Consider the following 26,781-nt stretch of genomic DNA (forward strand, 5'->3'; position numbering starts at 1 on the left):
AGGGCTGCGGGACACAGCTTGAGTGCCAGAATGCAATGGAAACATTCTCCACAGGGAGCCGTCTCTACACATCGCAAAAAAAAAAAAAAAAGGCTGCTGTTGATGTTACGGGATGATTGTTGGATTCACATCACTTGAAGATAAATACCATTCGGACTTACGATAAGCCGACTCCTTCATGCTAATAATGATTCTGTGGCTCAGGAAAATATTTAAGGTGGCCGAATTCAAAGCCAAGTGTTCACCCACAATGACTGCCAGACAGCCGATTCGCTTCTGTCCCCTTCCGAACATGTCGAAGGTACAAAATAAGGTTATAAACAGAGGGTTAAATTGACTCTTTTTTTTGGGGAGACGTTAAATTAAGCCAAATATGACAAATTAAAATGAAATGTCATCTAAATTGACAACCCAGCAGTGATGAGTTGGAGAGAATACACATACATTGAATTTTGTAAACTGGGTCAGGTGACTCATTGTTGAAGTTGTGAACCCCAAAATTGTTTCATTAAGGTTATGATCAAACTGATATTTCTTTTGACTGTTTTGTCAGGGCTGAAGGACATTTCACATAATTGTAAAGGCTGCACATCTCAAAATGCTGCATTGTGATAATTGGGGGCCATTTTAGTTAGATCTAGTTAGCTATTTTTCAACTCTGATCTTTGCATTGTCAGTATCCAATGAGAACTTTAATGCACAAAAACTACCAGTACTCTGCCAACCAAGAATAGTCTAAAAAACTGCAACAAACCATGTAGGCCACCTTGTCTTCCGACACCAAGAAACATTATAAATGGGCATTCATTCTTCCAAAGTACAGTATACCACATCACATCTTGGAAAGAAACGCCTGCACCGAGTTTAGCATCTTCCTCCATTTGTAATAATATGGGTCGACACTCTTCTTCAGGCATCTTGCCCCTTTTGTTCTGTTCCAGTATCCATTCATCTGGAAGGAGGCAAGGAATAACCCCCGTTTATCCACGGGTGACTGAAACAGGCTCTGTAGCCTTCAGTGTGAGAAGCCTCTGCATGAAAGCTCATCTTTACGATTTTGACGCCTCAGAACAGGGGGGGAAAAAAATAGCTCAAGTCTCTTCAGTACGACGAACCATGTGAACTGGCCTTTAATACCACCTTGGTCACTCAGCAGTTGACAGGTTTCGCTTGCTTGCTAAGAGCCGACACTGTTTAAAAATAGTTATGATCTTTCAGCACAAGTGATGTAGCAAAAAGTAAAACAAAAGTGGGCCGCAGGAATCAAAAAAAGGACACCACAAGCAGGATTCTATTTTTAAACATTTATTCAGAATAACCAGTTTATTCGTTCTCCTCACTCCTGAGCCTGGCGTTGGGGTTGGTGATCTTGATGGCTAACTGAGCTGCCCTCTCCACGATGACCTTCCTGTTCTTGGAAGAGACATTGTGGGCGATCTCAGCACAGTGAGTCCTAAAAAAAAATAAAAGTTATTAGGTCAGATATTTTCTGTCAACTTCCCATTCTTTACCTGTGGGAGTTCAAATCTATTTGGATCACACTAACAAAGCACACACCAACTGCTCTTTCAAAATGTTGCATCACTGATGTGGAGAACAGAATTGCTTTCTGTAGAAAGGCTGCGCATTGTCACAATTACTGCAGATTATTTGTGAACTAGACTTTGCTTTCTGTCTAAAAGAAAAACAAAATGCTTTGCTCAAAGATCCCACTGATCTAAACAAAACAAATTCACTAAATTGAGAACCTGAAGCGGGATAATGACGCACACCAATTGTTTCTCTCCATAATTACTGAAACATCTACAAATGAAACATTAGTCTTAATATTGGCTCTACTCATAGAGCCAATATTTCAAAGGCATTAGCTGTTTAATGGCAGCTATGATGCCTTTAAACAGGAATACATTTCATGTAATCAGCCTGTAAGTGAAGGGGACCAATTTAATCTAAACTCATTTTGCTTGAAATATTAAATTGTTGAACTACAATGTTGGCATAACACTAAGGTACTTGCTAGCAAAGCTTTCCCTGGGATATAGATAAAATAATATTATAATTGGAAAAGTTACTTTCTCCAAAAAATACAAGGGCATCCAAAAGCCTGTCACTGTATTGTTATGCTTAAGTTACTGAACATTTACCAAAGAGCTGATCTTAGTACAACCAAATGTTCTTAGTCTCACAAGATATCAATTACATCAATTTGATAAGAAATAAACTCAACACCAGCAAAGGCTACTGATCTTTTTCGCTGTTAGTAGTATCCCACTACAAGTAGGTCGATTTAAAAAGGCTGAACCAAACTATTTACGAAAACTGATTGACGAATTCTTTAAAATAAAAAACAAAAACTATGGTCACTTGGTTTACTTTGATGTAAACTTTGATGTAAACTAAGAAATTTCTTCCGAGTTTCCAAACAACGCCAAGCAGCCACCAAAAGAACAAAAAAAAAGTCTTCATAACTTGAAACACTGACGGGACAGGAAGCTTACTTGTTGCTCATCATCAGGACCTCGAGCTCCTTGACATTGTGGACCAGGAACTTCTTGAAGCCAGTGGGCAGCATGTACTTGGTCTTCTTGTTGCTACCATAACCAATGTTGGGCATCAGCATCTGACCCTTGAACCGCCTGCGGACCCTGTTGTCAATACCTCTGGGCTTACGCCAGTTTTTCTACAGCAATTAAAGAAAAACGTACAAGTATTAATCACAAATCCAACACTGAAACAAGCAGCAGGCTTTTGACCAGCCAAGTGCAGACAGTGTCGTGTTGTCATGAAGCTTACCGCAATCTTCACATATCTGTCAGATTGGTGGCGAATGAACTTCTTGGTTCTCTTTTTGACAATCTTGGGCTTCGTGAGGGGCCTGAGGGCTGCCATGGTGACTGTGAGCAGCAAAAATAAAACGGGGGTTATAAACCATACAATGCAATTGCAGGGAAAGCACATGTTCAGAGTATAGCAACATTACAACAGAGCGGGCTACGTCTATGCAAGACTATGAATGACAAACTAATAGAAAATACAAAAATGTTGGGACCACCTGTAATTAACATTCCTGTACACATTAAATGTTACCATGCCTGACAGTATCGATTATATATATTAGCCTATAACTTCACTCAACGTGTAGAACGTCCACTACACTAGCACAGGCATGTAGCCAATGTTTAGCAAGCTGAAGTCATGCTAATCGAATTCAGACAACCGCTACGGAGTGTGGTGAAAACTACCGCCAGCACGAAGGTGACGAACCAACCGCACAACAATATTTCCCCGACTACGTTCTTGTCCATTTTATAATTTATACAAAATATATCGAAAACTGGGCCTGTGCTAAATGCTATGACTCCATTTTACTGGGAAAGTGCTAGCATGCACTCGACTGACTTTAGGTTAGCACTAATCAGATACCATACTGCTAAATTGACCCATTTTCACCAAAACACATAGGTACAACGTCTGCGATACACAAATTGTGTCATGACTGCTTAACTGCAGCATATTTTGCACGGATTCATTGAGATTGTGCCGACTCACCCGCCGACGTAAATCCAAAAGGGACTTCGGTTACGGCGGAAGGAAAGAAAAGGACTTCCGTGGGTGCTGCAAAGGCTTATGGGTATTGTATTTTATTCGCCTGTCATGCCTTCACAGCGAACGTAAAGTAGAATTTATATTAGTTGCGTGTGATTATTGCCTGAAAGATCGAAAAAGTCTTTGTTGTTTGCTGTTTTGGCGAAGCTTTAATAATGCAGTGGAGTGGAAAGCACATCTTTAGTCTCCCGTTTAATGTGTTTACTGTCTCTTGAATTTTACATGCGCACTTCCTGAAAGGATGGGTTTTTAGGGGGTAGGGAGGATTCAAGGGGGGACTTTCTACAGTTTAAGACTCCGCTTATTTTCTGCAGTGACCGTACCTGGGTAGTATCACAGCACAGTCCACAGTTAAAATTTAGTTCTCGTTTTAAAAGAGAGAGAGAGAAAGGCGACACTTTGCGGAAATGCTGCACACGGGGGTGTGGAGTAATACTAATACTGGGTAAATCATCAGCTTTCTGTCACATGATGATTGGTGATTAGAGATATCTGTGATTACAGCGCGTTTGAAGACTCGGACGGGTGTTGCATGTTCTTTACTTAGAGGGACTCTTGCATGCGAAAATGGAAACTCGGCGTTTGTCCAGGTGACCGTGTTTGTTTAAGGCTCATTGACAACAGTGAAGCGCCAGCCGTTTTCTTTTTGAACCAACTTTTAACTATTTTTCTTAACAGCGACCAGTATCGCACCTATGGAGTGGCCAACCCCGGGTACATGCCAGCGGCGGAGGCGGCCCCTGGTAAGATCCCGAATATATATATATATATATTTTTTTTTTTACTAAACATCCTCATTGCGTATCTAATAATTCAACACAACTGTCCGTCGTCGACGTTTAACGGATCGAATACGGTTGATTTCCGTTGTACGGCCCAGCAGCAGCATGCGAATACATTAGTGACGTCATCAAAGACGTTCCACGAGTTGTCTCAAGTTTTGAGACTCCCTACGTGACCGGATACGCTGCGTGCGCTCCTACCTGAACCTGCGTTGAGGTTATTGCGGTGGCCGCGCACCCGGTTTAATTTTTGGGGGTACGGGGGGGGTGGCATAGCCCGAAAACAATCTCAGGATGGCTGATAACGCAGAAGGACAACGTAAGTCGCTCACCTATTCACCGGTGTTTCACCGCGGAATGCACTGTCGCGATTAACGTTTACATCCTCAAGACACTAAGGCTCACCTTGATTCTTCTAAATCGATACTCATCACGGAACATGAAACGTTTGTGTGTGTGTGTGTGTGTGTGTGTGTGTGTGTGTGTGTGTGTGTGTGTGTGTGTGTGTGTGTGTGTGTGTGTTGCACCTTAACTTGACCGTGTTTTTATCATTCGAACGTTCGCCTTCATTTTAAAAAAGCCTAAAACTGGTTCTTCTTGTTTGTGCCAGCTATGTTCGCCCCACCCGCGTCTTCTGTGGCGGGCCCCAGCGCTCCTCCGGCCTCGATGTTTGACAGCGTGCCTGGCTACGAGGGAACCTTGGCAGGCGGAGGTACACTGATCACAAAACTGTCACAACCCCTAGTGTGGCATTTATGGTTGCGCTCTTCCCATTTGACAGCGGTGCCATTTAAGTACCACAATAGTGTTGGTGTGTTTCGGTACTATTCAAAACTGCATGGATGTTAGACAGTTCTGATAATAAATACATATTAACATATTTCCGTTTATAAGACTGCTACTTTTTTTTTTTTTTATTTATTTTTTTTTAATTTTTATCGTCCAATAAACCCCAACCACTTAATTAACACTGTTGAGAACTTGATAGCTGATCTGATGGGGTTATGTAAATATTGACGCAGAGCTCCTGTATCCATTTATTGATGAACCTCCTGGTCTCTACTGAGGAAATGATTTACCCGAATAAAGGTAATAAAACGTTTAAATTAAAAAAAAAACCCAACAATATCTTTTATAGGTGGATTTCTCCCACCTCCCATGCCTGCATACCCGGTCCCTCAGCCTGAACCCACAGCCGAACAACCTCACTGGAAGTAAGGTTCAATTTTTTTTATTTTTTTTTTTTATTATTGTAGTTGACCTCCAGTAACTCCTAGTTATTGCACAATATCCTTTCTTGCAATCCCAGCAGCAGAAAATGTGGCAGTTCTTCCTCCTTTGACAAGGGAATTATAATCTGTAAAGCCCTCTGAGGCTAATTGTTTGATTGATCGATAATCATATTTCCTTTATTCCTAATAGTATACCATCTATAACTGAAGATACTGCCCGAGAAGCACTTTTGCTATATGCCTCCAGTAAGTGTTGCTACAGTTCGGGGCCAGCAAAGGATGGGGTGATCACCAACATGGATGCGTTCAATACCTATAGAGTAAGAGGATGCCAGTTACAAATGAAAGTTCATGCACATAAATTTCTTGATTTTACCAGAAATGGCAAGTTTTTCTCTTATTTTTCTTTTGTCCAACCTTTTTTGTTCAGTACCGCCTGGAAACCTTCACCGAAACAAGATGTACAGCATGGAGTCATGAGCCTTACAATGGTTAAATACTCGTGCACTATATATTTAAATGAGCTTTCCCTGTGTTTTATTACTGCTCAATGTAATGGTTTATCAAAAATGTTGTTTTATTTGAAAAAGGACAGCCAGTGGATGCCTTTGCCCAACCAGCTCCAGGGCCGTGGGATATCCCTGCAAAATCCCCCAACTTTTTCATAGACGGGAAACAGCTTATAAAGGTCCCCTACACATCATCTGTTAAGGTAAATTCAATAATGTGTGCAGACAGAAGACAAACAAGCAAACAAACATTTCATTTAGAATTTTTTTCTGACAAAGAAAATATTACTTACAGCCCTGCCACGTATGCATTGGAATGGGGAGGAAACCTTGTAAAGACTGCGCCGGTGTTGGGAATGTAAGTCATTTTTAGAGATTTCCGTGAAGATTTTGACACCTCCGACAAAATCGTCTGACCATACGGTCTCGTTGAACCTCTCAGAAAGTCTGCTGGGTGTGCAATGGATCTGGTTTCCGCCATGGAGATGATCGCTGCCACCACTGCAGCGGCAGAGGAAGGGAAAAGTAAGGGTGTTTTTCCTGCTGGAGTTCAGGAATCTCAAACAAAGTGTCACAATAGTAAGCAGAGTATGCTAATAAACATTCTTTTTACAGTTGCAACCACTGTCATGGACAAGGATCAACAGTTTGCGCCACCTGTCGGGGAAAGCAACAGCTTCTTGTCTACATCAACCTTACCGTGACTTGGTGCTTCTTTTTTTTTTTTTAAACACAGTTTATTTTCATGTCGTCCCTTAGAAAGACATGGGTTGTCGCTTCAGTCAGATCCATGTGTGAAAGTGTTGTGGAACTAATTGAATGAAAATGCTTCCAGGAAAAACAACTCTGATGACTATGTGGTGGAGCAGAGTAGTGGATTGCAGATCGACAACCTCAGTAAAGTGTCTGGCAAGGAGCTCTTCAGAGATTCTCAGTACTTGGTAAATGTTCTTCACTTGCGTACTGGGATTTATTTCAGAAACTCCTTTGTTGTTGGTGTTGTTTGTTGTCAAAATCAGAAGACCGTATGTGTGCCTATTGCAAGAAAATCATGTTGCCTTGCATGATCTGCCAATCAATACAGGATCCTGTACATCAGTTACAGGCATCGGCTTATAATTAATGTTTAACCTCTTACAATGTGAAGGTGTACCCAGTGATGGGCTTCCCAGACCCTGCAGTGGTTCAAGCTGCACAGCGCCTCGTCAGTGAACATCAGGGAAAGTACACCCAGACATCACGCGTTCTGCAACAGGTAATAATTTGACACAAAGTAATCATGCTTGCTTCTTGATTATAGTAATAATCAATAGGATACATTTTATGAATTTGTGTCCTTCCTGTAGTTAAAGCATTTACTTTGCACTGTAGGCTCTAGGTTTAAACAGCAAGCACTTCTTTATCAATAGCTGCATATAATTGACTGCTGAATTTGTTAAGTTTATTTTTCAATTCCTGTAGTCAGTGAAATGGTAGGAAGTAACCCGTGAAAATAAATGTATTGACTACATCTTATTTCAAATTTGCATTCAGTGTAGTCTTGATACATCCTAATATTTGGTTTCTTTGTTTTCAGCGTCAAACCATTGAGCTGATCCCTGTCACCAGAGTGTGCTACACATGGAAGGGAAAATCACACATCTACTTTGTGTATGGAAACGAATTCAAAGTCAATGCAGATGATTACCCTGCTACATGTTGTTGTACTGTGATGTAATTGGAATATTGTGTTAAGGTGCGCCTCCTGAACTTCACTCTTTCAGTTCAGTTTTGCTGAATAGTTATTTGGCATGGTGAAGAAGTATCCACAAATCAATTGAACAGCTTGGCATCACTTCTTATACAACTGCTCTTTACGACTACACAGAAAATCTGTTTACCAGTGATATATATATATATATATATATATATATATATATATATATATATATATATATATATATATATATATATATGTATATATATATATATATATATATATACACATATATATATATATATATATATATATATATACACTCTATATATAGAGTCTTTGTCTTATATATCTGTCTCTATATATAGAGTCAGAGTCTTTGTTGCTGAATTTTCATAAAAAAAAAAAAAATATATATATATATATATATATGTATATATATATATATATATATATATATATATATGTATATATATATATATATGTATATATATATATATATATATATATATATATATATATATATATATATATATATATATATATATATATATATATATATATATATATATGTATATGTGATTTTTTTAATTGTTTTTTTTTTAAATGAAAATTCAGCAATAAAGACTCTGAATGAACTTATGTTCTGGTCTACATTTAATAATCAGTTACCATGTTTACGCTATAAACATTGCATCGATTTTCTTTTATCAATGATCAAAGTAATCCAATTCATATTATCACAGGACACCATTTTCAATAATTGCTTTTATATAATCATTGTTACCTGACTATTGTCTTGAATTTTTTTATACCACCATAAATGTTTGCATAATTAAATTTTCACCAATAAATGTTTGCAAGATTTAGTTGAAATGAATGATATTAAAGCGTTGTATTTCGCAATGTTTTGCTGTTGAACGCTTCGTCATTAAAAGTGGCCCGTCGCCTATTGATGACGTACAGAACGTGTTCGCCATAATGATAATAAACCGTGAACACAAAGCTGCAATAAAGCAAATAAAGCTTTGTGCGTAGACGTGTGGCCGGAGCCTGGATATCCGCACGGAGGTCATCGAGGTCTTACTGATATCGACGGACTGTGCTCACAGTACAAGCCTTGGTGGAAAGAAGTGAGCGAGGAAACGAGGTAAAGTTAGCATGTTTGCTAAGCAGTGAGGTTTGCCTGGAATGGTGTCACCACCAGTAACACGAGTGCGGGGTCTGGTTAGCGTTACACGCATAGACGGCCATTCCTTGTTTCAGTATGATTAACGAGTGTCGCAATATCCTAGTCTTGAATTGGCAACTTGGGTTTAAAACCAAACGTAAGGGTGTCGTCAGTGAGCTAATTAGCGCTTTATTTTATAGCATCTCCACGTTGAGCTAACGTTAGCCAAACACCGCAACAGGCAGCATGTCAAGTTTCCGCCGTCTCTCGCTCTGACACAAGTATTTTTGTTTTAGTGACAGGACACAGAAAGCACGCCAACTGTTTGGGTTGGTGGAATTGGTTTTAGGTGACCGCACTGAGAACACTAGGATACGGGATATAACTTTGTCTAGTGTCCTGAACGGAATGGAATAGCTCTTAGCCCGTTTGACAGTTGTGGTCCCTGTAGTGCTGCTGCACCTGCACATCGTCGTCCGACAGTCGTGACGTAACAGAGCGCATCTCCTTCAACTGTATTTATGCAGTCTGCCATAGCAAAACCTGAATACCGTTTCTGATTTCACTACACTCGTGCGTCTGTATTCAATATATACTATAAGTTGTCATCAGTTTTCTGCTACGGCCATTTAAAATAAATAAATAGAGAAACTGAAACGTTATCAGGGGAATTTATTTGATAATTTATTTGATGACGGCTGCATTAAAAAAAAAAAAAAAAATATATATATATATATATTGTGTGGCATCCATATAGGCGCTATGGCGTCTGCATCTGCCAGTGTGGACTCCAAGGCAGAGCTGACTGCTCTTCTGGAACAGTGGGAGAGGGAGCGACTGGGGAACGCACAGGAGCTGGACAACATCCTCACGAAGTCAGTGTTTCTGCTGCTTCTTCATCTAATCTCACTCTAATATTTTACTGAAAAGAATATCTTACTCAAGCTATGCTTGTGGTGAATCACCTAAACGTTTTCTTTCACCCTCAGGATCTCAGAGCTTGTTGAAAAGGAGACTGAGGAGTACCACAAAGCTGATCCAGACCCGTTTGATGATCGACATCCTGGTATGGAAATAAATATGAGTAATCAGGCCACAAGGTACATAGAGATGTCTGCATTTTTGTAACATTGGGCATCTTGTGGCCACTAGGGAGAGCTGATCCAGAATGCGTATTAGGCCACCTACTCAAGATCCTTTTCAAGAATGATGACTTTATGAACACGGTATGGATAAATGAACTTCAGAGACATTCAAGATGATCAGTTTTTGAAATGAATATGATCCAATGTTGTTGTTTTTTTCTGTCTGCTTGTAGTTGGTGAATATCTATGTGATGACCAGCAGAGAATTCTCCCTGAATGCGGCTGCATGTCGCCTGCTTCACAACATCATGCCTGGGTTAGAGACTGCCGTGGTCTTCCAGGAAAAGGTCAGCCGTCACACATTAAACCAACAAAAAGAAATTTGCCTTCTGTCTGGCAGAAGGCAAATTCACACTAAGTCATCGCTGTGAAAAAATACTGGAGCAAAACCCCAGAGAAATCAATCACAAAGAGATAACATCAGTGTTTGGCTTTAAATTCTGTGTTTGGTGAGTCACAGTCCAGCTTGTGAGTTTCTTGCACTTTGGCCTCAAGTCTGCAATACTGTCACAATGAAAAGGCAACACTCTAACACTTGTTTGTTCAGAGCTGCATTTGGGAACCCCATATTTGGCCCAAAGCAAAGGGGCTTCAAAAATTACAACACAGGTGCAGTGAATGACAACAGAAAATAAAATAAAATAAAATAATTGATTAAATAAAAACGCTGCAGTGTTGCACTTCTGTCGATTTGTGTGTGGGAATTTGAAATACAAGCTGTCAGACCTAATTTCTAAATAAAAAAGGAGCATATTGCCCACAAATGCATTTACACTTTAGTGTTTATAGCTGTAACATATTGTAATTCTTGCTTTTACCCAAGTCATCACGGTTTATGTGTTTGTGTTTCACAGGAGGGAATTGTTGAGAAGCTTTTCAAGTGGGCGCAAGAGGCTGAGCAGCCTCTTCGAATTTATGCCACTGGCTTGTTGGCTGGTGCTATGGAGAACCAAGACATTGCAGCCAACTACAGAGAGGAGAACTCTGTTCTGGTCAGTGGGGGACATCGGCTATGTCTCAGTGCTGGCTTTTACTCTCATGCAAATATTACGAGACTACTACACAAAGTAGCACTGGAGTTTTCAGCAATGTTGTGAATGTTTTCATATTTTCCAATGACAGGTGCCTTTGATGCTACATCGTTTGCGGGAGCTTCAGGATAAGGACGCCGAGAACAAAAGGGAAATAAAGCGACCCAGTCCCAGGAAGAATTTGATTGAGCCTTTGCTACCTTTGGATGAGGAAGCTGTTGATGGAGACTTTGAGGAAGGAGCCTTCACGCCGGCCAAAAACGGAGGGGACAGGGAAGTGTCTGAACAAGGGGAGGGCCGAGAAATGGCGCTCGCGTCCATCGAGCCTGAAAACGAGGTCTCGTTCCACCTCAACTCCCCTCACAGGACCAGCAGTCGTGCCAGCTCCGCTGTGAAAACCATGATGAAGCCAATGTCTGCCCCAAGTTCACTGTCGCACCCGAGTGTGTCGGACAGCAGCGGCTACCTTAGAAGGAAGGCGGAGAAAGACGGCGGCAGGACCTACAAACACAAACTGAACTTCTCCCTGCCAGAGCTAGAGAGGAACATCAGCGAGTTGTCCAACAGCAGCTGGTCTGAGATGAGCCCCTGGGTGATTGGCAACAACTACCATCTGTACCCTTTGACCCCAGAGATTGAGCAGAGGCTCATCCTGCAGTATCTCACGCCTCTGGGAGAGTATCAGGAGGTTCGTCACTAGTCCACACTCTGTTGTCTTACTTACTTGAGGCGGCTGTTCTCCTTCAACAGAGATCAGCAAAGGCCCTGACCTGCTTGCTTCTGATTGGTTGAGGGGTGAAGGTTCGGGTTAAGGTTATGCTTATGGTTGAGGTTAGGATCAGAGGCAAGACGTAGTGGCCGATCAGAAGTAAGAAGGGGCGGCTCTTTGCTGATCTCTTTTGCCAAAGAAAATAACGTTAGGCAGCTTGTGCATTTCCCTTGTCTTGTCCTAAAGTCTCCAGTAGATGTCAGTCTTCCTTAGTTTTAGTTAATGAAATTATTGCCGTCATAAAATGGTTTTCCAAGGGACCCACAGGCATTTATTTCTTTCCCGGTTTCCATGGTAAAGTGAATTTACATAAAATGATGTGCTCTCAATTCCCATTCCACCTCTTTTCGCCTGCAGCTGCTGGCAGTGTTCATGCAGATGGGAGCCCGTGAGCTGCTCATGCACTATATGGATCTGAAGCAGACCAATGACGTGCAGCTTACCTTTGAGGCTCTCAAGGTGAACCGCATGCCTCCTCTTGTTGACCGCCAATCCCTTGAAGGTCACAGGTTTTTGGCGTAACCTTGCTCTTAAATCTCCCCCCCCACGACTCTCATCAGTACCTGGCATCTCTGCTGCTGCATAAGAAGTTTGCTGCAGAGTTTGTGGCTCACGGAGGAGTTCAGAAGCTGCTGGAAATCCCCAGGCCGTCCATGGCTGCCACCGGAGTGTCACTGTGCCTCTACTACCTTGCATATAACCAGGACGCCATGGAAAGGGTACAAAACGGGCACAACTTGCACATATTGTGTACAACAAAATAACGATTCCAGTTTGACTTAAGCATTGTTGAAGAATGTGTTGGGTTTTTTTTTTAATTCTTGTTTGGGGGAAATTTTTTTATTCATTTTACAATTTTAACAAATTCTTGTTGCTTTAGCTGAAATACACTTGTGTGGTCACCGCCGGTGTGTCCTCCCCTCCAGGTGTGCATGTTGCCCCACACGATCCTGTCAGACGTGGTCGGATACACGCTGTGGCTGCTGGAATGCTCGCACGCCTCTGGCTGCTGCCACGCCACCATGTTCTTCTCCATCTCCTTTTCCTTTCGTGCCGTCTTGGAGCTGTTCGACAAGCAGGATGGCCTGCGACGCCTCGTCAACCTGGTAGGACAAACCTCCAAGACACTCGACCTCCAGACCTTCGCCGAACGACGTCGGAATCTCTCCAACAGGAGCAGCGTGACGGATTCTCTTTCCTTTTTTTGCGCCGTAACTGCTTCTAGATCAGCACACTTGAAATCCTGAACCCCGAGGACCAGGGGGCGCTGCTGAGTGATGACGAGATTTTCTCCAGCCGGCAGACGGCCAAGCACACCTGCATGGCGCTGCGCCGGTACTTTGAAGCCCATCTGGCCATCAAGGTGGAGCAGGTGAAGCAGTCTCTGCAGCGCACAGAGGGGGGCGCCCCAATCCACTCCCAGCCTTACTACAAGGTACGCTGAGGACAAAGGACACGTGCTCTTGAAGTTCACACATTTCAATGGGGTTTTTCATGTGATTTTGCTCAGTGGGTTTGAGGGATGAAAATGATCGATTAATTCATTAATCATTGATTGACCTTATCGATCGATTAAAGATTAATTGATAAGCTGCAATGTTTTTTCCTGAGAATTTAAATTTCACAATGAAAAATGTGTAAGGAAAACATTATTTAACCCTTGAATAATGTCGAGGGTCCAATGTGACCTATTTTCACATCAGAGAACAGTAAAAACACCCCAAACATGTATCCTCTGACTTTAAGTTGAATTCTAATGGGTAACATTTCAACTTTTTAAAGTTGTTTAAGGTATATTATGACCATCACAGTATCTACAGGTGAATTGGTCTCTGTCACTACACTGTTTTAATGATATTAACTACCCGTGTAAAGAGTGTTCAATTAATTGTGACTAATTTAATTTAATCGATTAAATTCTTAATCGACAATCGATAATCGATTAATTGTTAACATCCCTCGTGCTAGTGGGTTTGCATTCCCGTCGTGATGTCATGAACTCTTTGTCTTCCGCTCGCCTTGGCCAGGCGGTCAGCTACAGCCGCGAGCAGGTGGTGGAGATGATGGAGTTCCTGATCGAGTACGGTCCACCTCGGCTGTACTGGGAACCGGCGGAGGTCTTTCACAAGCTGTCCTGCGTGCAGCTGCTCCTGCAGCTCATTTCCATCGCCTGCGACTGGCGGACGTACTACGGCAGGTAGGAACCGGACGCTAATCCTCGTTTTGACACCCGTGTCGCCCCTCTCCGCTCCCCTTCCAAGTTGGCGGACAACTCGTCATGTGATTATTTCTCTCTGCCCGCAGGAGTGACACGGTGCGTTATGCCCTTGACATCCTGAGCATCCTCACAGTTGTCCCCAAAACCCAGCTGCTGTTGTCCGAGGCGGTGGCTGTGTTTGATGAGGGAGGATCGTCTGTTTCCACTGTCGGTAGGTCACATCGCCGCTGAAAACACGCAGCTGACGAATGTTACAGTCAGATGTCATTGTGCATGATTACAATTTGAAGAACACGTTTGAATGGAAACATTTAATTTGATGTAAAAATGCTATAAAAGTGTTTATTTCATGCCCAAAAGACCAAAAACAGCCATTTGTGTGAATCACTCGTATCTGTTGCTTGTGGAGTGTTTTTGTAGATTGTTCTGTAGAACAATAGACATCAAACTTACTCCCCATTCAGCAACTCTGCATTCTGTGCCCACTCCTGCTAAGAGCTGGCACAATTCCAGATACAAGGATTTTCATCATTCAATATTTTTTTTTTTTTTTTTTTTGTGCTTGTTTTCTTTCCTTTCTGTTTTCCGCTTAGGGATGAGCATCGTCCTAACGGTGGCCGAGGGAGAGGTGTTTGTAAACGATGCCGAGATTCAGAAGTCCGCTCTGCAGGTCATCATCAACTGCGTGTGCGCGCCCGACAAACGCATATCCAGCATTGGCAAGTTCATCGCCGGCACCCCCCGCCGGCGCCTGCCTCAGCAGACCAAAGCCAGCGAGAATGTGCTCACCAAAATGTGGAACGTGGTGCAGTCCAACAACGGCATCAAGGTAGAGTTGAAATGACTCCCGTCAGCCATAAAGAGTAAAAGGTAGCCAAAAAAGGGGGAGATAAAGGAAAAACACAAACTAACAGAAGACAGCGGAGAAATCTTTGCAGTGATGAGGAATTAACTTGTGCATTTATGCAGCCAGGCAGTGTTTTTTTGTTTTGTTTTTTTAATTCACTCAGCCACTGAGGAATAATAGAAATTTTCAATGCAGCTAAGATCCACCAGTAAACACCCCCGCGCGCAACCCACACACACACATCCCACATCCCACGCTCGCTCACTCTGAACGCAGCAGAGTTCTCGGTCAAACTGCATCGTGATGAGGCTTCTGCTTTGACTGTGTTGGCCAGCAAACCTTCCGCCCGGATACAGCGGCTGGAAGTTGACGCTCTGTGAACTAAACTAAAATTTTGGAAGGATGTTAAGCTGAACGCTGCAGTGGTTCAGAGCCTCTCACGCCACTTTCCTTTCCACTGCTGCTACTTTATCTGACCTGACCTATTGCGTACGCCAAGCAGAATCTTACTGCTGACGATGTGTAAGACCAAGTGCGGTTTCCGAAAACATTATCGTCCGTCATAACTGAAATTATGTAAGATTTAAAAATACTCCTTGTGTGGAAGATGTAAATTTAGAGTCCGGCTTTAGTTTTCTAAATTTAATGGACCATTTATGCCTGAGCTCCAGTTCTTCCCCCGAGGGTGACTCTAACCTTTGTCCTTAATTTCTCTGTCAGAGCGGCAGGAACAGCCACATCCTCTCTAAAAAATCTAGACTTTTGTTTGACTTTACTTCACTCTTAAAGCTGCTGCCTGCTCAGTTTACTCAGATGCAGCGTCTCCAAGTCAAAGGCAAAACATTCCAAATACGTCCTGGTTTCCAAGAACTCAGCGTTTCTCTCTTAAAGGTCCAGAGTGTAATATTTGGTTTGAATTTTTATATTGATAAAAACTTATTATACTGCCCAGGAATACATTAATCAAAGTGTGTAATTGAATTACAATAAAAGTAATGTGGTTTTCCTACCTTTAGAACGGTTATCTTATATATGTCAGAATATACATATAACAAGCGTCCTGCTCCCAGTTAGCTGCCATCTGGCGCCACCATATTTTTAAGGAAGCCCGGTGTGGACAATCCAGCTGCTTGACAGCGAGTTTTGTAATTAGCGTGACTGCTCGTGTCCTAAATAAATCTACGAGGAAGAAGGTGCATGAGGTATCCAAGTTTGGGTGTACAGGCCACCGTAGCTCACCGGCAAGCTCAGGAGGGGGAGAGAGAGTGAAAGACGCTGCAATCGAAAATGCAACCACTTGATGTCTCTGTTTCTTCTCCAAAATCTACAAACATTACACATTTAACCTATAAGTTCCGCACCTTTTTCCCCCCCTCGTAGGTGCTGCTGTCCCTGCTGACGGTGAAGATGCCCATCACGGACGCGGACCAGATCCGAGCCCTGGCCTGCAAGGCCCTGGTGGGCCTGTCCCGCTCCAGCACTGTCCGCCAGATCATCAGCAAGCTGCCCCTGTTCAGCAGCGGCCACATCCAGCAGCTCATGAAGGAGCCCGTGCTGCAGGACAAGCGCAGCGAGCACGTCAAATTCTGCAAGTTTGCCGCCGAGCTGATCGAGAGGATCTCCGGCAAGCCGCTGCTGATCGGCACCGACGTGTCCCTGGCGTGGCTGCAGAGGGCCAGCGTGGTGGCCCAGTCCAAGATCACCTTCCCGGAGAAGGAGCTTCTGCTGCTCATCAGGAACCACCTGGTGGCCAAGGGCCTCCAGGACACGGCCACCGCCCTCACCAAGGAGGCGGAGCTGCCCATGGCGTGCCTGTCTCACTCCTCGCACTCCCCCTCGACGTTCCCATCCGTAGCGCCCCCCCTGCCCGCCCCGCCCTCCACCGCCCTGCCGCGCACCCCTCGGCTGGCCAACGGGGTGAGCTCCAGACTGGTCAGCCACCCGTCGCACGCCTCCTCCCCGGGCTCCGGCAACCCGCCGGCGCGGCCCTCCACGTCGCAGCCCTCCACGTCGTCGTCCTCCTCCTCCTCGGCGTTCGCCTCGCCGGCGGTGGCGGCGGCGAGCTGCGGCCACATCGGCCGCATCGTCTTCTCCCGGGACCGGCAGGCGGGCTGCGGCGGCCCCAGCTGCAAGAAGCCCCGCGTGCTGCGGCAGAAGTCTGACCACGGCGCCTTCAGCCAGAGCCCGGCCATGAAGAAGCAGTTCGACAGGCACCTGCCGTCGCCGCCGGCGCTGGACAGCATCATCACCGAGTACCTGCGGGAGCAGCACTCGCGCTGCAAGAACCCCGTGGCCACGTGCCCGCCCTTCTCCCTCTTCACCCCCCACCAGTGCCCGGAGCCCAAGCAGAGGCGCCAGGCGCCCATCAACTTCACGTCCCGGAACACTCGCAGGGTCATCTACCCCAAGTACGGCGGCGTGGACGGAGGCTGCTTCGACAGGCATCTCATCTTCAGCAGGTTTGTCAGAATGGTCTGGGTCCGCGACGAACGCCGCTCCCGCCTCCCGAGAGTCACTTTCACATTTCTCTCTCCGTCCGCGCTCCAGGTTCCGGCCCATCTCCGTGTTCCGGGAGGCGGACGAGGATGAGAGCGGCTTCATGTGCTGCGCCTTCTCCGCCCGCGAGCGCTTCCTGATGCTGGGGACGTGCACGGGGCAGCTCAAGCTCTACAACGTGTTCACGGGCCAGGAGGAGGCCAGCTACAACTGCCACACGTCGGCCATCACTCACCTGGAGCCCTCACGGGTCAGTGGGAGGAGTCGCGCAGCTCTCCAAATCTAGATCGGCCTTTGTCAATGTTACATATGCAGCAAATGCAGGACTAGATGATATAGTATATAGTTTATTATGGATCCCATTATTATGGAGCCTTAGCAGCGACTGTTCTTCCTGTCATATCTCAACATATATGAACGTTCACACATAAATGCATGAATATACGAATGATACATACATTATTCAAGCATTTCACAAAGACAATTATCCCCAAGTAACAAGCAATAAGCTCAGTAATAAGCTGGAAGAAGAGATGTTGGGCCATGAAAATATGTGTGATTGTAAGTTTGTCCATTTAAAAATCAATTTCCTTGAATTCCTGTCTTGGGTTAGTTGTTCTTAAGAATCAAAACACTTCTGCAAGACAAACTCAACCATTTTTCCCGTGTGTTTCAGGATGGTACTCTGCTGCTTACGTCAGCCTCATGGAGTTTCCCTCTGTCAGCGCTGTGGGGCATGGAATCAGTGTTCATCACTAAGTAAGGGCTGTTTACACTGGAGACCAGACTGTATTTTCACAGGCAGGCTTCTTTCAGAAAATTCCAAAAGAGAAATTTAGAAATTGCCGAGCGGCGTTTTGAACCACCGCAGACTATCGATTAATAGTTCAATTAAGCATCTGCGCGACCCAACTGCCTCTAGTTTTGTGATCTGTTTTGCCCTCTGATGAAGCAACTTTACACTGTCAAAAGAGGAACTGGCTGAAAGGAGGAGACACGCTGTTTAATTATGAACGCTAAGAGCCCGAGGGTTGCAGTCGGTACACGGCAGCTTCGCTCATCCGCACAGCTACACGTCTTGAAGCCATTCGAAGTTTTAAATTCCTCCTTCTTTCTTCAAACGGGTCCCATGTTTTTGATTAAATGTTAAATATGCTGCTGTTTTTTGTCTCAGGCATACTTTCCTGGGTGACCACTACGTGGAGTTCAGTAAGCTCTCTCAAGACCGAGTCATCGGGACGAAAGAGCATATAGCGCGAGTATGGACTTTTGTTTTATCATTTATTTTTTTTAATCCACCGGGTCAATCTGGTCTGAACAAGTGAGAAACGTCCGGTTTGAACGCTGACGTCCTCCTGCCTCGCAGATCTATGACATCCAGACGGGTCAGGTGACGCTGACGCTGAACAACCCGGACCTGGCCAACAACTACAAGAGGAACTGCGCCACCTTCAACCCCACGGACGACCTGGTGCTCAACGACGGCGTGCTGTGGGACGTGCGCACGGCTCAGGCCATCCACAAGTTTGACAAGTTCAACATGAACATCAGCGGCGTGTTCCATCCCAACGGCCTGGAGGTCATCGTAAACACGGAAATTGTATCCTTCAGTGTCAATGTAGCCTTTTTTTTTTTTATTAGTTAGATCCCAACAGACTTACAGCTAAGCTGGTAATTTGTAAAAGAAACGATACCATCTTGTGTTATTACACGTCAGATGGGCATAGATGCAGGTGCAGTCTGTTATGAAAGATAGCAGCAAGAACACACAACAACAACACAAGTGGGATCGATGAATACCTAAAATCCAGCAGTTGTTGCTGCACTTTAATCCGCACCAACCTGTTTTGGCCAACGTTCTCATCAACCCTCAGACTCCAGCGGTTTAAATTAAGCCGAACCTTCACTGCGCACGGCAGCTTTACGAGCACTTTTCAACACAATTGATGCTTGAGAAAAACACTTACATATGCATTTCGCAGCCATTAGAAGAGGAAAGATAATTTGGTCATACGAGGGCACGTTCGCCGAGAACACTCACGGCTGAAAAGTGTTTGCATCGCTGCAGCCAGAGTGCTTCATTAATGCGGCCGGTTGAGTTATGATATATGTAAGAGAGCTTTTCATAAATCTGGCCAGCGCTGCGGCGCTCACTCGCACCAGCGTTTAAGCTCGCAGTCGCTCCGCTAATGGGACGGCTATTGAGTTTTTATTTCACTGCCAAACATTAAATATTTATTACGCCGAAAATTGATTTTTACTACCCTGGGGATGGTCTTAATTACTGCGTAATTAAATTCACAGCAGATTTAGCTGATACAAATGAGAGAGAGAGAGAGAGTGAAACGGTCCTTAGTTGGAGTTTTCAGTGGGATCTGCGGACCTTCCACCTCCTCCACACCGTCCCCGCCCTGGACCAGTGCAGGATCGTCTTCAACAACAGCGGCACCGTCATCTACGGAGGTACGGAGGCTTGGCTGGTCGATACTGGCCGTGCGTGCGAGCGTGCGTGCGTGCGTGCGAAAGGTGAACGAAAGGGCTGCCGCCAAGCGAGGCCGAGTGAGCCATGTGTACGTTTGAGGAGAGGTGTGAACGGAGGCCGTGGAGGTGTGCGAGTTGTGACAGAGCCACAGTCGGCCGGGGCCATATGGCCAGAGAGGCCTTGGCGTCGGGCCAGCGACGGAGAGAACCAGCTGGCCCGCAGAACCCGGGCACGCCGGCACCACTCTGACCGAGGAGCCGCTGACTTTCATTGATGCTCTCGGTGTGTGTGTGTGTGTGTGTGTGTGTGTGTGTGTGTGTGTGTGTGTGTGTGTGTGTGTGTGTGTGTGTGTGTGTGTGTGTGTGTGTGTGTGTGTGTGGCAAGCAAATATTTGTATATAGCAACAAAACATCTTCCTCTTCTTGTCGTAATAACAATAATAATCATAATAATAATGTGTGTGTGTTTGCAGCCATGCTGCAGGCCGACGACGAAGACGACATGATGGAGATGCAGATGAAAAGTCCCTTTGGCTCCTCCTTCCGCACCTTCAACGCCACAGACTACAAGCCAATAGGTGAGACGTCAGCTCTGTTCCAGCGCCAACCTCCCAATTTACACCAAAAGCCACGGTGGTGCGTTTGTGAAGTCGCGCAAAAAACAGCCCTGTATGGGTTCACGCAAGGATTGCAAGATCGCCCGACAACCCAGGTTGTTTTGTGTGTATTTAAAGTTGCGAACTTGCACACTGACTTGAACAGCCGCCGCGGCCTGCCGTGGAGCCACGAACGCGCCACAGACGCTTTTGGTGCAAATTGGGGGTTGGAGCTTGGCTTCTATCTGCCTCTTGTTTTGCTTTGTTTTGATGATTTGTTTGTCTTCCCCTTCCGTGCAGCCACCATCGATGTAAAGAGGAACATATTTGACCTTTGTACTGACACCAAAGACTGCTACCTGGCTGTGATTGAGGTACAGCCTCGTCAGAACGCAGCCCTAAATTTGGATTTTTAATTTAATTTATTTTTATATATATATATATATTTTCCCTTCTCCCTGCAGAACCAAGACTCCGTCAACACCGACACCGTGTGCCGACTGTACGAAGTTGGTCGGCAGAGACTCGCAGAGGAAGAGGAGGAGGACGAAGAGGATCAGGTCCTTAATCCGGCACTTTCAGTGATGTTCAGTGATGCCGTTCTTTCACGTTAAGACTCCCTCGCAACTTACTTCCCTCTTTTCTTTTCTTTTCCACGGCAGGAGGACGACGATCAGGAGGAGGACGACGACGAGGAGGATGACTCGGACGACGACGTGGACACGGACCCGCTCATCGCAGAGCTGGAGAACGAGAACGGCGAGGGCGACGAGGACGAGGAGGAGGAGGACGACGGGAACGAGGAGTTCTCCCCCTCCGACGAGGAGGTGGCGCGCCTCCTGGAGGACGACGGCGGGGACGACGACGACGAGGAGGACAACGACGACGACGACTCGGACAACGACGACGTGGATCTGGACGCCGAGAACGGTTGGTGGCTGTTTGTGCGCTGCCTGCGGGGGAACAGCGTGGATTTGCAGAAGGAAACATGAGTGATAATATATAAGTGTGTCGACCAAACACAAGCAATCTGCCTGTCACACCTGCACCGCAGCTGCTCGCGTGCACACGGCAGCAGCAGATGGTTGTGGCTAAGTACAAAGGTCACATGTGCACATTTACACTGCGGATCAAATGTTTGGGGCCACTCACTCATTTCTGCATTGAACTCTATTATAAGCAGCTCTGTGATATAATCTACAGGAGCATTGTCAGTGCATGGAAATCAGTCAGGTTGTGCTGGGATGGCTTTGACAGTTTTTGCCTTTATTGTTTAATAGAATGTGATTTTAGAGAATGAATATCAAGTGCGTGATATGCAGCCATCACTGCTGAAGTTGCAGAAGCGTAATAGAGTAAGCAGAGCATCTTGGTTTATATTTCAGCCTCTTTAAAACAGCCTCATTTTCCAGTGTTCGCAAAGAATTTTGCGCACTCACATTCTATCAATCACTTTCGAGTCGACATTGGGAACGGTTTTCATTCAACGCTAAAATGTTCCTGCGCTTGTTAAGCACATCATGACTGATTTTTGTGCGCTCATAATGATCGCAGAGCATTCAAGAGCATTATTTCACAATACGAGTTGAGTTCATGGAGTTCAATGCGGTGACCCTCAAACTTTTGAACGGTAGTTTATTTAAATCCCAGTTGCATTTATTTATTGTTAACAAAACAAAACAAAAAAAATAAATTTTTTTATTGTTAACCATAATGTAATTGTGTGGCACACTTTTAATTGTGCGGTCGAGCTAAATGCTAAATGACTGATGTGAAGGTTCTTCCGCTAGCTTGCACCCATTGCATCCTTCATCCAAGAAAGTAGAAGAGTGTCATTTCACTTTATTTGTGACGTTGCAAAGAGTTCCAGCTAACAACGGAATAAATGGATGTGTTTTGGGTCCACCGTTGGCCCTGCTGCTTTAACAGCATCCCGTCTCTGTCACTTTCCTAAATCTGCTTTTGTCTGTCTCACACACACAATACACACACACAGACAGCTCGGACAACTCTGACCTTGAGGATGACATCATTTTGTCCCTGAACGAGTGAGGGGCTGCCGGCGCCTGGAGCCGACCGACCCGACCGACCGGACGACGTGGCGGGACCCTTTCGCCTCGTTGAGACGTACAAACTGCGGAGCAGAGGGCCGAGAGAGTGAGAGGAAGAGGAGGAGGAGGAGGAAGAGGAGCGGGGGGAGTGGCGTGATGTCGGAGGATCAGCCTGGGGGGGGAGGGATGAGGGGGGGGGATCGTGGAGCACTGCCAGTCGTGACACAGGAGGCGTCACAGAATGAAGACTCTGAGGTGAACCTGACTGTGCAGGGACAATCGATAGAGAGGCGGCGGTGGTTTGAGGTGGGGGGTGTGAGGGAGGGTTTGGGGGCGACACCTTGCACACAGACTGACGCTCACGTGGGCGAAACATGATTGTATTTGATTTAGTTTTCCAAACCAAGCGGCGCTGGGTGACGAGGGGAACGCGCGGGACTCTCGACGGGCGGTGGCAGGATTTCTATTTTATCGCATTCACTGCTCTTTAAAAGGCCTCTTTATTTGACGTTGATTCATTTTATAAGCCTCTGTTTGGTCACAGATTAGCGGCGCCGGGGAAAAGAGGCTTACCAACGCAACGCAAGGGGCTGCGCGCCTGCGTTTGTGTGCGGAGGGATCCGGCGCTGGCTCCGGGGCGCGTGCCGACGGGCCCGCCTGAAATAATCAGCGCAAAGTACGGAGGTGTTGAATTAGGGCAGCTAATTTGATGCACAAGCGCCACGCCCACGCTTCATTAAGCGCCACGCCCACCTGCGGGTTTCGCTCTCGCGACTACGCGGTGACCAAAACGCCCCACACATTAGTGCCAACCGGGAGCATCGCCTTCGGATTTAATATTATGAATGGGTCGAAATGAAGTCAGCTTGAGTGCTCTCGGATCGCCAAAGCAAACCGTAGCTCGTGTGGACACCGTCAACCTTTCACACGTGCTTTTGTGCCAGACGTGTGTGTGTGTGTGTGTGTGTGTGTGTGTGTGTGTGTGTGTGTGTGTGTGTGTGTGTGTGTGTGTGTGTGTGTGTGTGTCCAGTTTTCTGTTCCACTGTTAATCCAGGTAGGCTGTCATGGAAAGATTCTTTTCCCTTTTTTTTTTTTTCCCAATAAAAGAGGAAGAGTTTTCTAAGTTGAAAAGCAGGATGGAAACAAGAGAAGTGACTATGTGCGACTATATTTTAGTCGTTTGACTTTTTTTTTTTTTTTTTTTAGATTTGATAACCTAAAACCTCAATTCAGAGAAGGGTGGCAAATTTCAGGAAAGCATCCTCATTTTCAAGACTTGGCTTTCTTTTGACGGACTTGCTGGGAGCGTCAGACTCCGGAGGTGGTGGGAAACGAATTGCCTTGTACTTGCACACTTTTTGAAAGCAGTGCAAACATTTTATACATTCTTGATTTGTTCCAACTCTGTTTGCATTTTACTTTCTTTTGGGTTTTTTTTTTATTTTATTTTTTTTGTTCTGAGAGTTTTGACGATGACTCTCTTGGAGCAGTTCATGTACAGCTTGTATGTATCTAAAGTATTTTTCCTATAAATAAAGTGTGGAAAAAAACAACAACAGGCTCATCTTTAATGACGTGTGAATGACGAGCTGTTAAATGAAGTATGAAGCAGACAGAAACTGGGGGGGGGGGGTCTGCAGGCAGAAGAGACAACACACACATACTGAAAAATCATACATTTTAAATTTATGATGATAATACAAACATTTTGTTTCAGCTGTATCTGATTTGTTTTAGGAGATCTTTTTTTTCCCAATAGGCGTGAGGCCACAAACAGTTGCCTGGGTTGACTTCTGTGTTGCCATGTCCTTTTAAGTTAGAAGCTTTGGTGCTGCAAAGTGAGTTTCACATACATACATTTATAAAGGTTGTTTAAAAAAAAACCTTTGACTCATATTATTGAAGTACCGTACACTTTACCACCCTCAGAGTTCCTCTTGTGCTGGAGTTTCTATTTTTAGCGCAGAAGCTAAAGGTGATAGCGCATAGCAGTGTTCTACGAAGCTCTGTCTCACCCTGTCATGGCAGGGCTAATTTAATAAAAGAACTTGCGTTGAGGATGTCTTCTAGTCTGGGATTATATGGACGTAACCTGGAGCTGTACTTTGTGAAAGCCAATATAGCAAACTAGCTTTTCAGGGAACCTCCCCCCCCCCCCCTTGTTGCTGAAATACTCCCTCAGTTGATCTCATCCCAGAGACAACTACCTTTTTTTTTCTCTGGGTACTCTATGAGTAAATACTGAGTTGGAACTGCCTTCTGGCTCTTGGCACCACAGAAATGGAAAGAATAACAAAGGAGTTTAGCTGTGAGTTTGTTCCAGTTGGATGAATATTGCAGTCTTTTAGATGTGCCTCTGATTGTTTCAAACACTTTAGTGCTGCGCCTTTTTTTTTTCTTTCTTTTTTTTTTTTTTTAAACCTTACTATGTGTCCCCGCCCGTTCTATCCAGGAACTCTACCTCAATAAAGTTTAACAATGCTGAAATTCCATCAGCATTACAGTGCAATTATGTGGCCAAAATCCAAAATGTATTTATTAGATGAAATTGGTTTTGGGGCGCAGGTTTCAAGGCTGTGTCCCCCCCACCCCCTTGCAGAAAGTAGAGATGCCGAGACAATGGACGAGCTGCAAACCAATGTGCACATATAAAAGGCACAAAGGAGCCGCTGAGGTAGGACCTGTTCATGTATTAGAAATGATATGCATTTGTTGCACCCGTGTGTGCATACATTCTGTAGCATTATTTATGAGAAGGCATTATCAAGGTTGTAACATGGATGCAAAAAAAAAAAATGCCACTCCGTTTGGCTTCACTGCGGTTCATGATAAAACATTAAAATGGTTACCTCAACTACATTAAGAGGTATCAAGCAAAGGCCCTTTAAATTCTGCATGCATGCATATGTGTGTGTGTGTGTGTGTGTGTGTGTGTGTGTGTGTGTGAGTGTGTTCTCTCGCTTATGCGCAAGCAGAGGCACGTGTGTGCCCATGTGCCCTGGCAGGGTTTATTTGTAGGTGGAGAGCAAAGGTGCATGAAATGTAATGCTCCTGAGGAGAGTAAAGAAATAAGAGTGTGTGTGTGTGTGTGTGTGTGTGTGTGTGTGTGTGTGTGTGTGTGTGTGTGTGTGTGTGTGTGTGCGTGCGCGAGCGAGAGAGAGAGAGAGAGAGAGAGAGATGGAGAGGATGTGATGGATGGGTCGCTGGGACGTTGTTCTTATTACCTCCTCGGCCGCCTCTTATTGTCTTGCCGGCTTTGGGAGTGTCGAAACACACAGCAGGCTCTTGCTCCGTATTAGGCGTTCGGTGTTCGCGGTTGAACTCGCGACTCATCTTTGCAGCTGCTGCCGCATCGCAGCTGCAGGTGGCCGCGGCTGAATCAACGCACGGTGAAATTTGTTTTAGCCTCCGTCCTTCCCCTCGATGTCGGGATGCAGCCTCAGCGCATCCTCAACAAGTATGACGGCAACTTTACTTTGCTTTAACGTCTTCCATAAGCTCTTGATTTGCGCATTGAAGTCGCAAAAAAATAAAAAAATAAAAAAATAAAACCCGCCCTGCACTCCTCGAGCTTTATGTATGTGGTTGGAATACCGCCCACAGTGTTCCACTTCAAGTAAGAGACAGATGGGAGTCAGTCACAGCGTCGCTATGATGGAGAGAAATTACCCTGCTGAATACACTGCCCTCCCACCCACACTACATCAAACCCGTTGGACGCTCGATATTCACCAAAACACCATTTCCCCCTGCTCATGATTGCCTTGTCTGTCGCGAGAAGACAGTTGAGAGCACAGAGATGAACGAATAACAATTGAGCGATAGTTTAGATTCTGTGTGACACAGCTTTTCAAATGCAACATACATCTGATTTTTTTTCTTTCTTTTTTTTTTATTTTTTAACAAGGCACATGGCAGGCAAGTGCGACACGACAAAGTTTTTTTTTTTTTTTTTTTATCTTTAAAGGCGTTTCAGCTGTGATTAGAATATTCAGTCTGCATTTATTGCCATCTTCCTTCTTAACCACGGACGCGGTGCGACGGCAGTGAGTCACTTTATGATTAACCAGTGTCTCATGGGCTCAGTCAACATGTGGGCCCCGCACTAGTCTAGGACATTTTGTCACATATAATATGCCATCTTACACAAA

The 26,781-nt window shown here is 44.9% G+C and overlaps 3 protein-coding genes across 6 annotated transcripts; 2 read left to right on the forward strand and 1 right to left on the reverse strand.

The window, feature by feature from the left end:
* Positions 1–1,289: 1,289 nt before the first annotated feature.
* On the reverse strand, positions 1,290–3,706 carry rpl32 (ribosomal protein L32). The gene is made up of 4 exons (XM_076027105.1): positions 3,550–3,706; positions 2,794–2,894; positions 2,499–2,680; positions 1,290–1,453 (listed from the first exon to the last, which is right to left on the reverse strand). Exons 2-4 carry the CDS (start codon positions 2,887–2,889, stop codon positions 1,324–1,326), a joined length of 408 nt encoding a protein of 135 aa, XP_075883220.1. The 5' UTR covers positions 2,890–2,894; positions 3,550–3,706; the 3' UTR covers positions 1,290–1,323.
* A 186-nt stretch (positions 3,707–3,892) lies between these two features.
* ssuh2rs1 (ssu-2 homolog, related sequence 1) lies at positions 3,893–8,035 on the forward strand. 3 transcript variants are annotated; one of them, XM_076027101.1, is made up of 13 exons: positions 3,893–4,043; positions 4,283–4,349; positions 4,999–5,100; positions 5,527–5,602; positions 5,811–5,940; positions 6,051–6,111; positions 6,211–6,332; positions 6,425–6,487; positions 6,572–6,654; positions 6,745–6,837; positions 6,965–7,070; positions 7,277–7,384; positions 7,706–8,035. In XM_076027101.1, the coding sequence occupies exons 1-13, from the start codon at positions 4,014–4,016 to the stop codon at positions 7,844–7,846; spliced, it is 1,182 nt and encodes a 393-aa protein (XP_075883216.1). In that variant the 5' UTR covers positions 3,893–4,013; the 3' UTR covers positions 7,847–8,035. The 3 variants fall into 3 exon arrangements, with proteins under 3 accessions (XP_075883216.1, XP_075883218.1, XP_075883219.1); XM_076027103.1 differs by having other exon boundaries at positions 3,895–4,196; positions 4,285–4,349; XM_076027104.1 differs by lacking the exons at positions 3,893–4,043; positions 4,283–4,349 and adding an exon at positions 4,424–4,707.
* Positions 8,036–8,413: 378 nt separating this feature from the next.
* Positions 8,414–23,300, forward strand: dcaf1 (ddb1 and cul4 associated factor 1). 2 transcript variants are annotated; one of them, XM_076027107.1, is made up of 25 exons: positions 8,414–8,975; positions 9,754–9,871; positions 9,986–10,062; positions 10,149–10,222; positions 10,315–10,428; positions 10,996–11,133; positions 11,264–11,860; positions 12,299–12,400; positions 12,502–12,660; positions 12,868–13,047; positions 13,167–13,376; positions 13,969–14,138; positions 14,246–14,370; positions 14,753–14,988; positions 16,387–17,465; positions 17,554–17,752; positions 18,179–18,261; positions 18,677–18,761; positions 18,869–19,102; positions 19,872–19,965; positions 20,457–20,561; positions 20,880–20,953; positions 21,044–21,139; positions 21,242–21,509; positions 22,576–23,300. In XM_076027107.1, the coding sequence occupies exons 2-25, from the start codon at positions 9,759–9,761 to the stop codon at positions 22,629–22,631; spliced, it is 4,668 nt and encodes a 1,555-aa protein (XP_075883222.1). In that variant the 5' UTR covers positions 8,414–8,975; positions 9,754–9,758; the 3' UTR covers positions 22,632–23,300. The 2 variants fall into 2 exon arrangements, with proteins under 2 accessions (XP_075883222.1, XP_075883221.1); XM_076027106.1 differs by lacking the exon at positions 8,414–8,975 and adding an exon at positions 9,017–9,153.
* The last annotated feature ends 3,481 nt before the right edge of the window (positions 23,301–26,781 follow it).

The sequence above is a fragment of the Nelusetta ayraudi genome, unplaced genomic scaffold (assembly GCF_046127955.1).
Source record: "Nelusetta ayraudi isolate G7.1 ecotype Tasmania unplaced genomic scaffold, CSIRO-AGI_Nayr_v1 ptg000019l, whole genome shotgun sequence".
Taxonomy (NCBI): domain Eukaryota; kingdom Metazoa; phylum Chordata; class Actinopteri; order Tetraodontiformes; family Monacanthidae; genus Nelusetta; species Nelusetta ayraudi.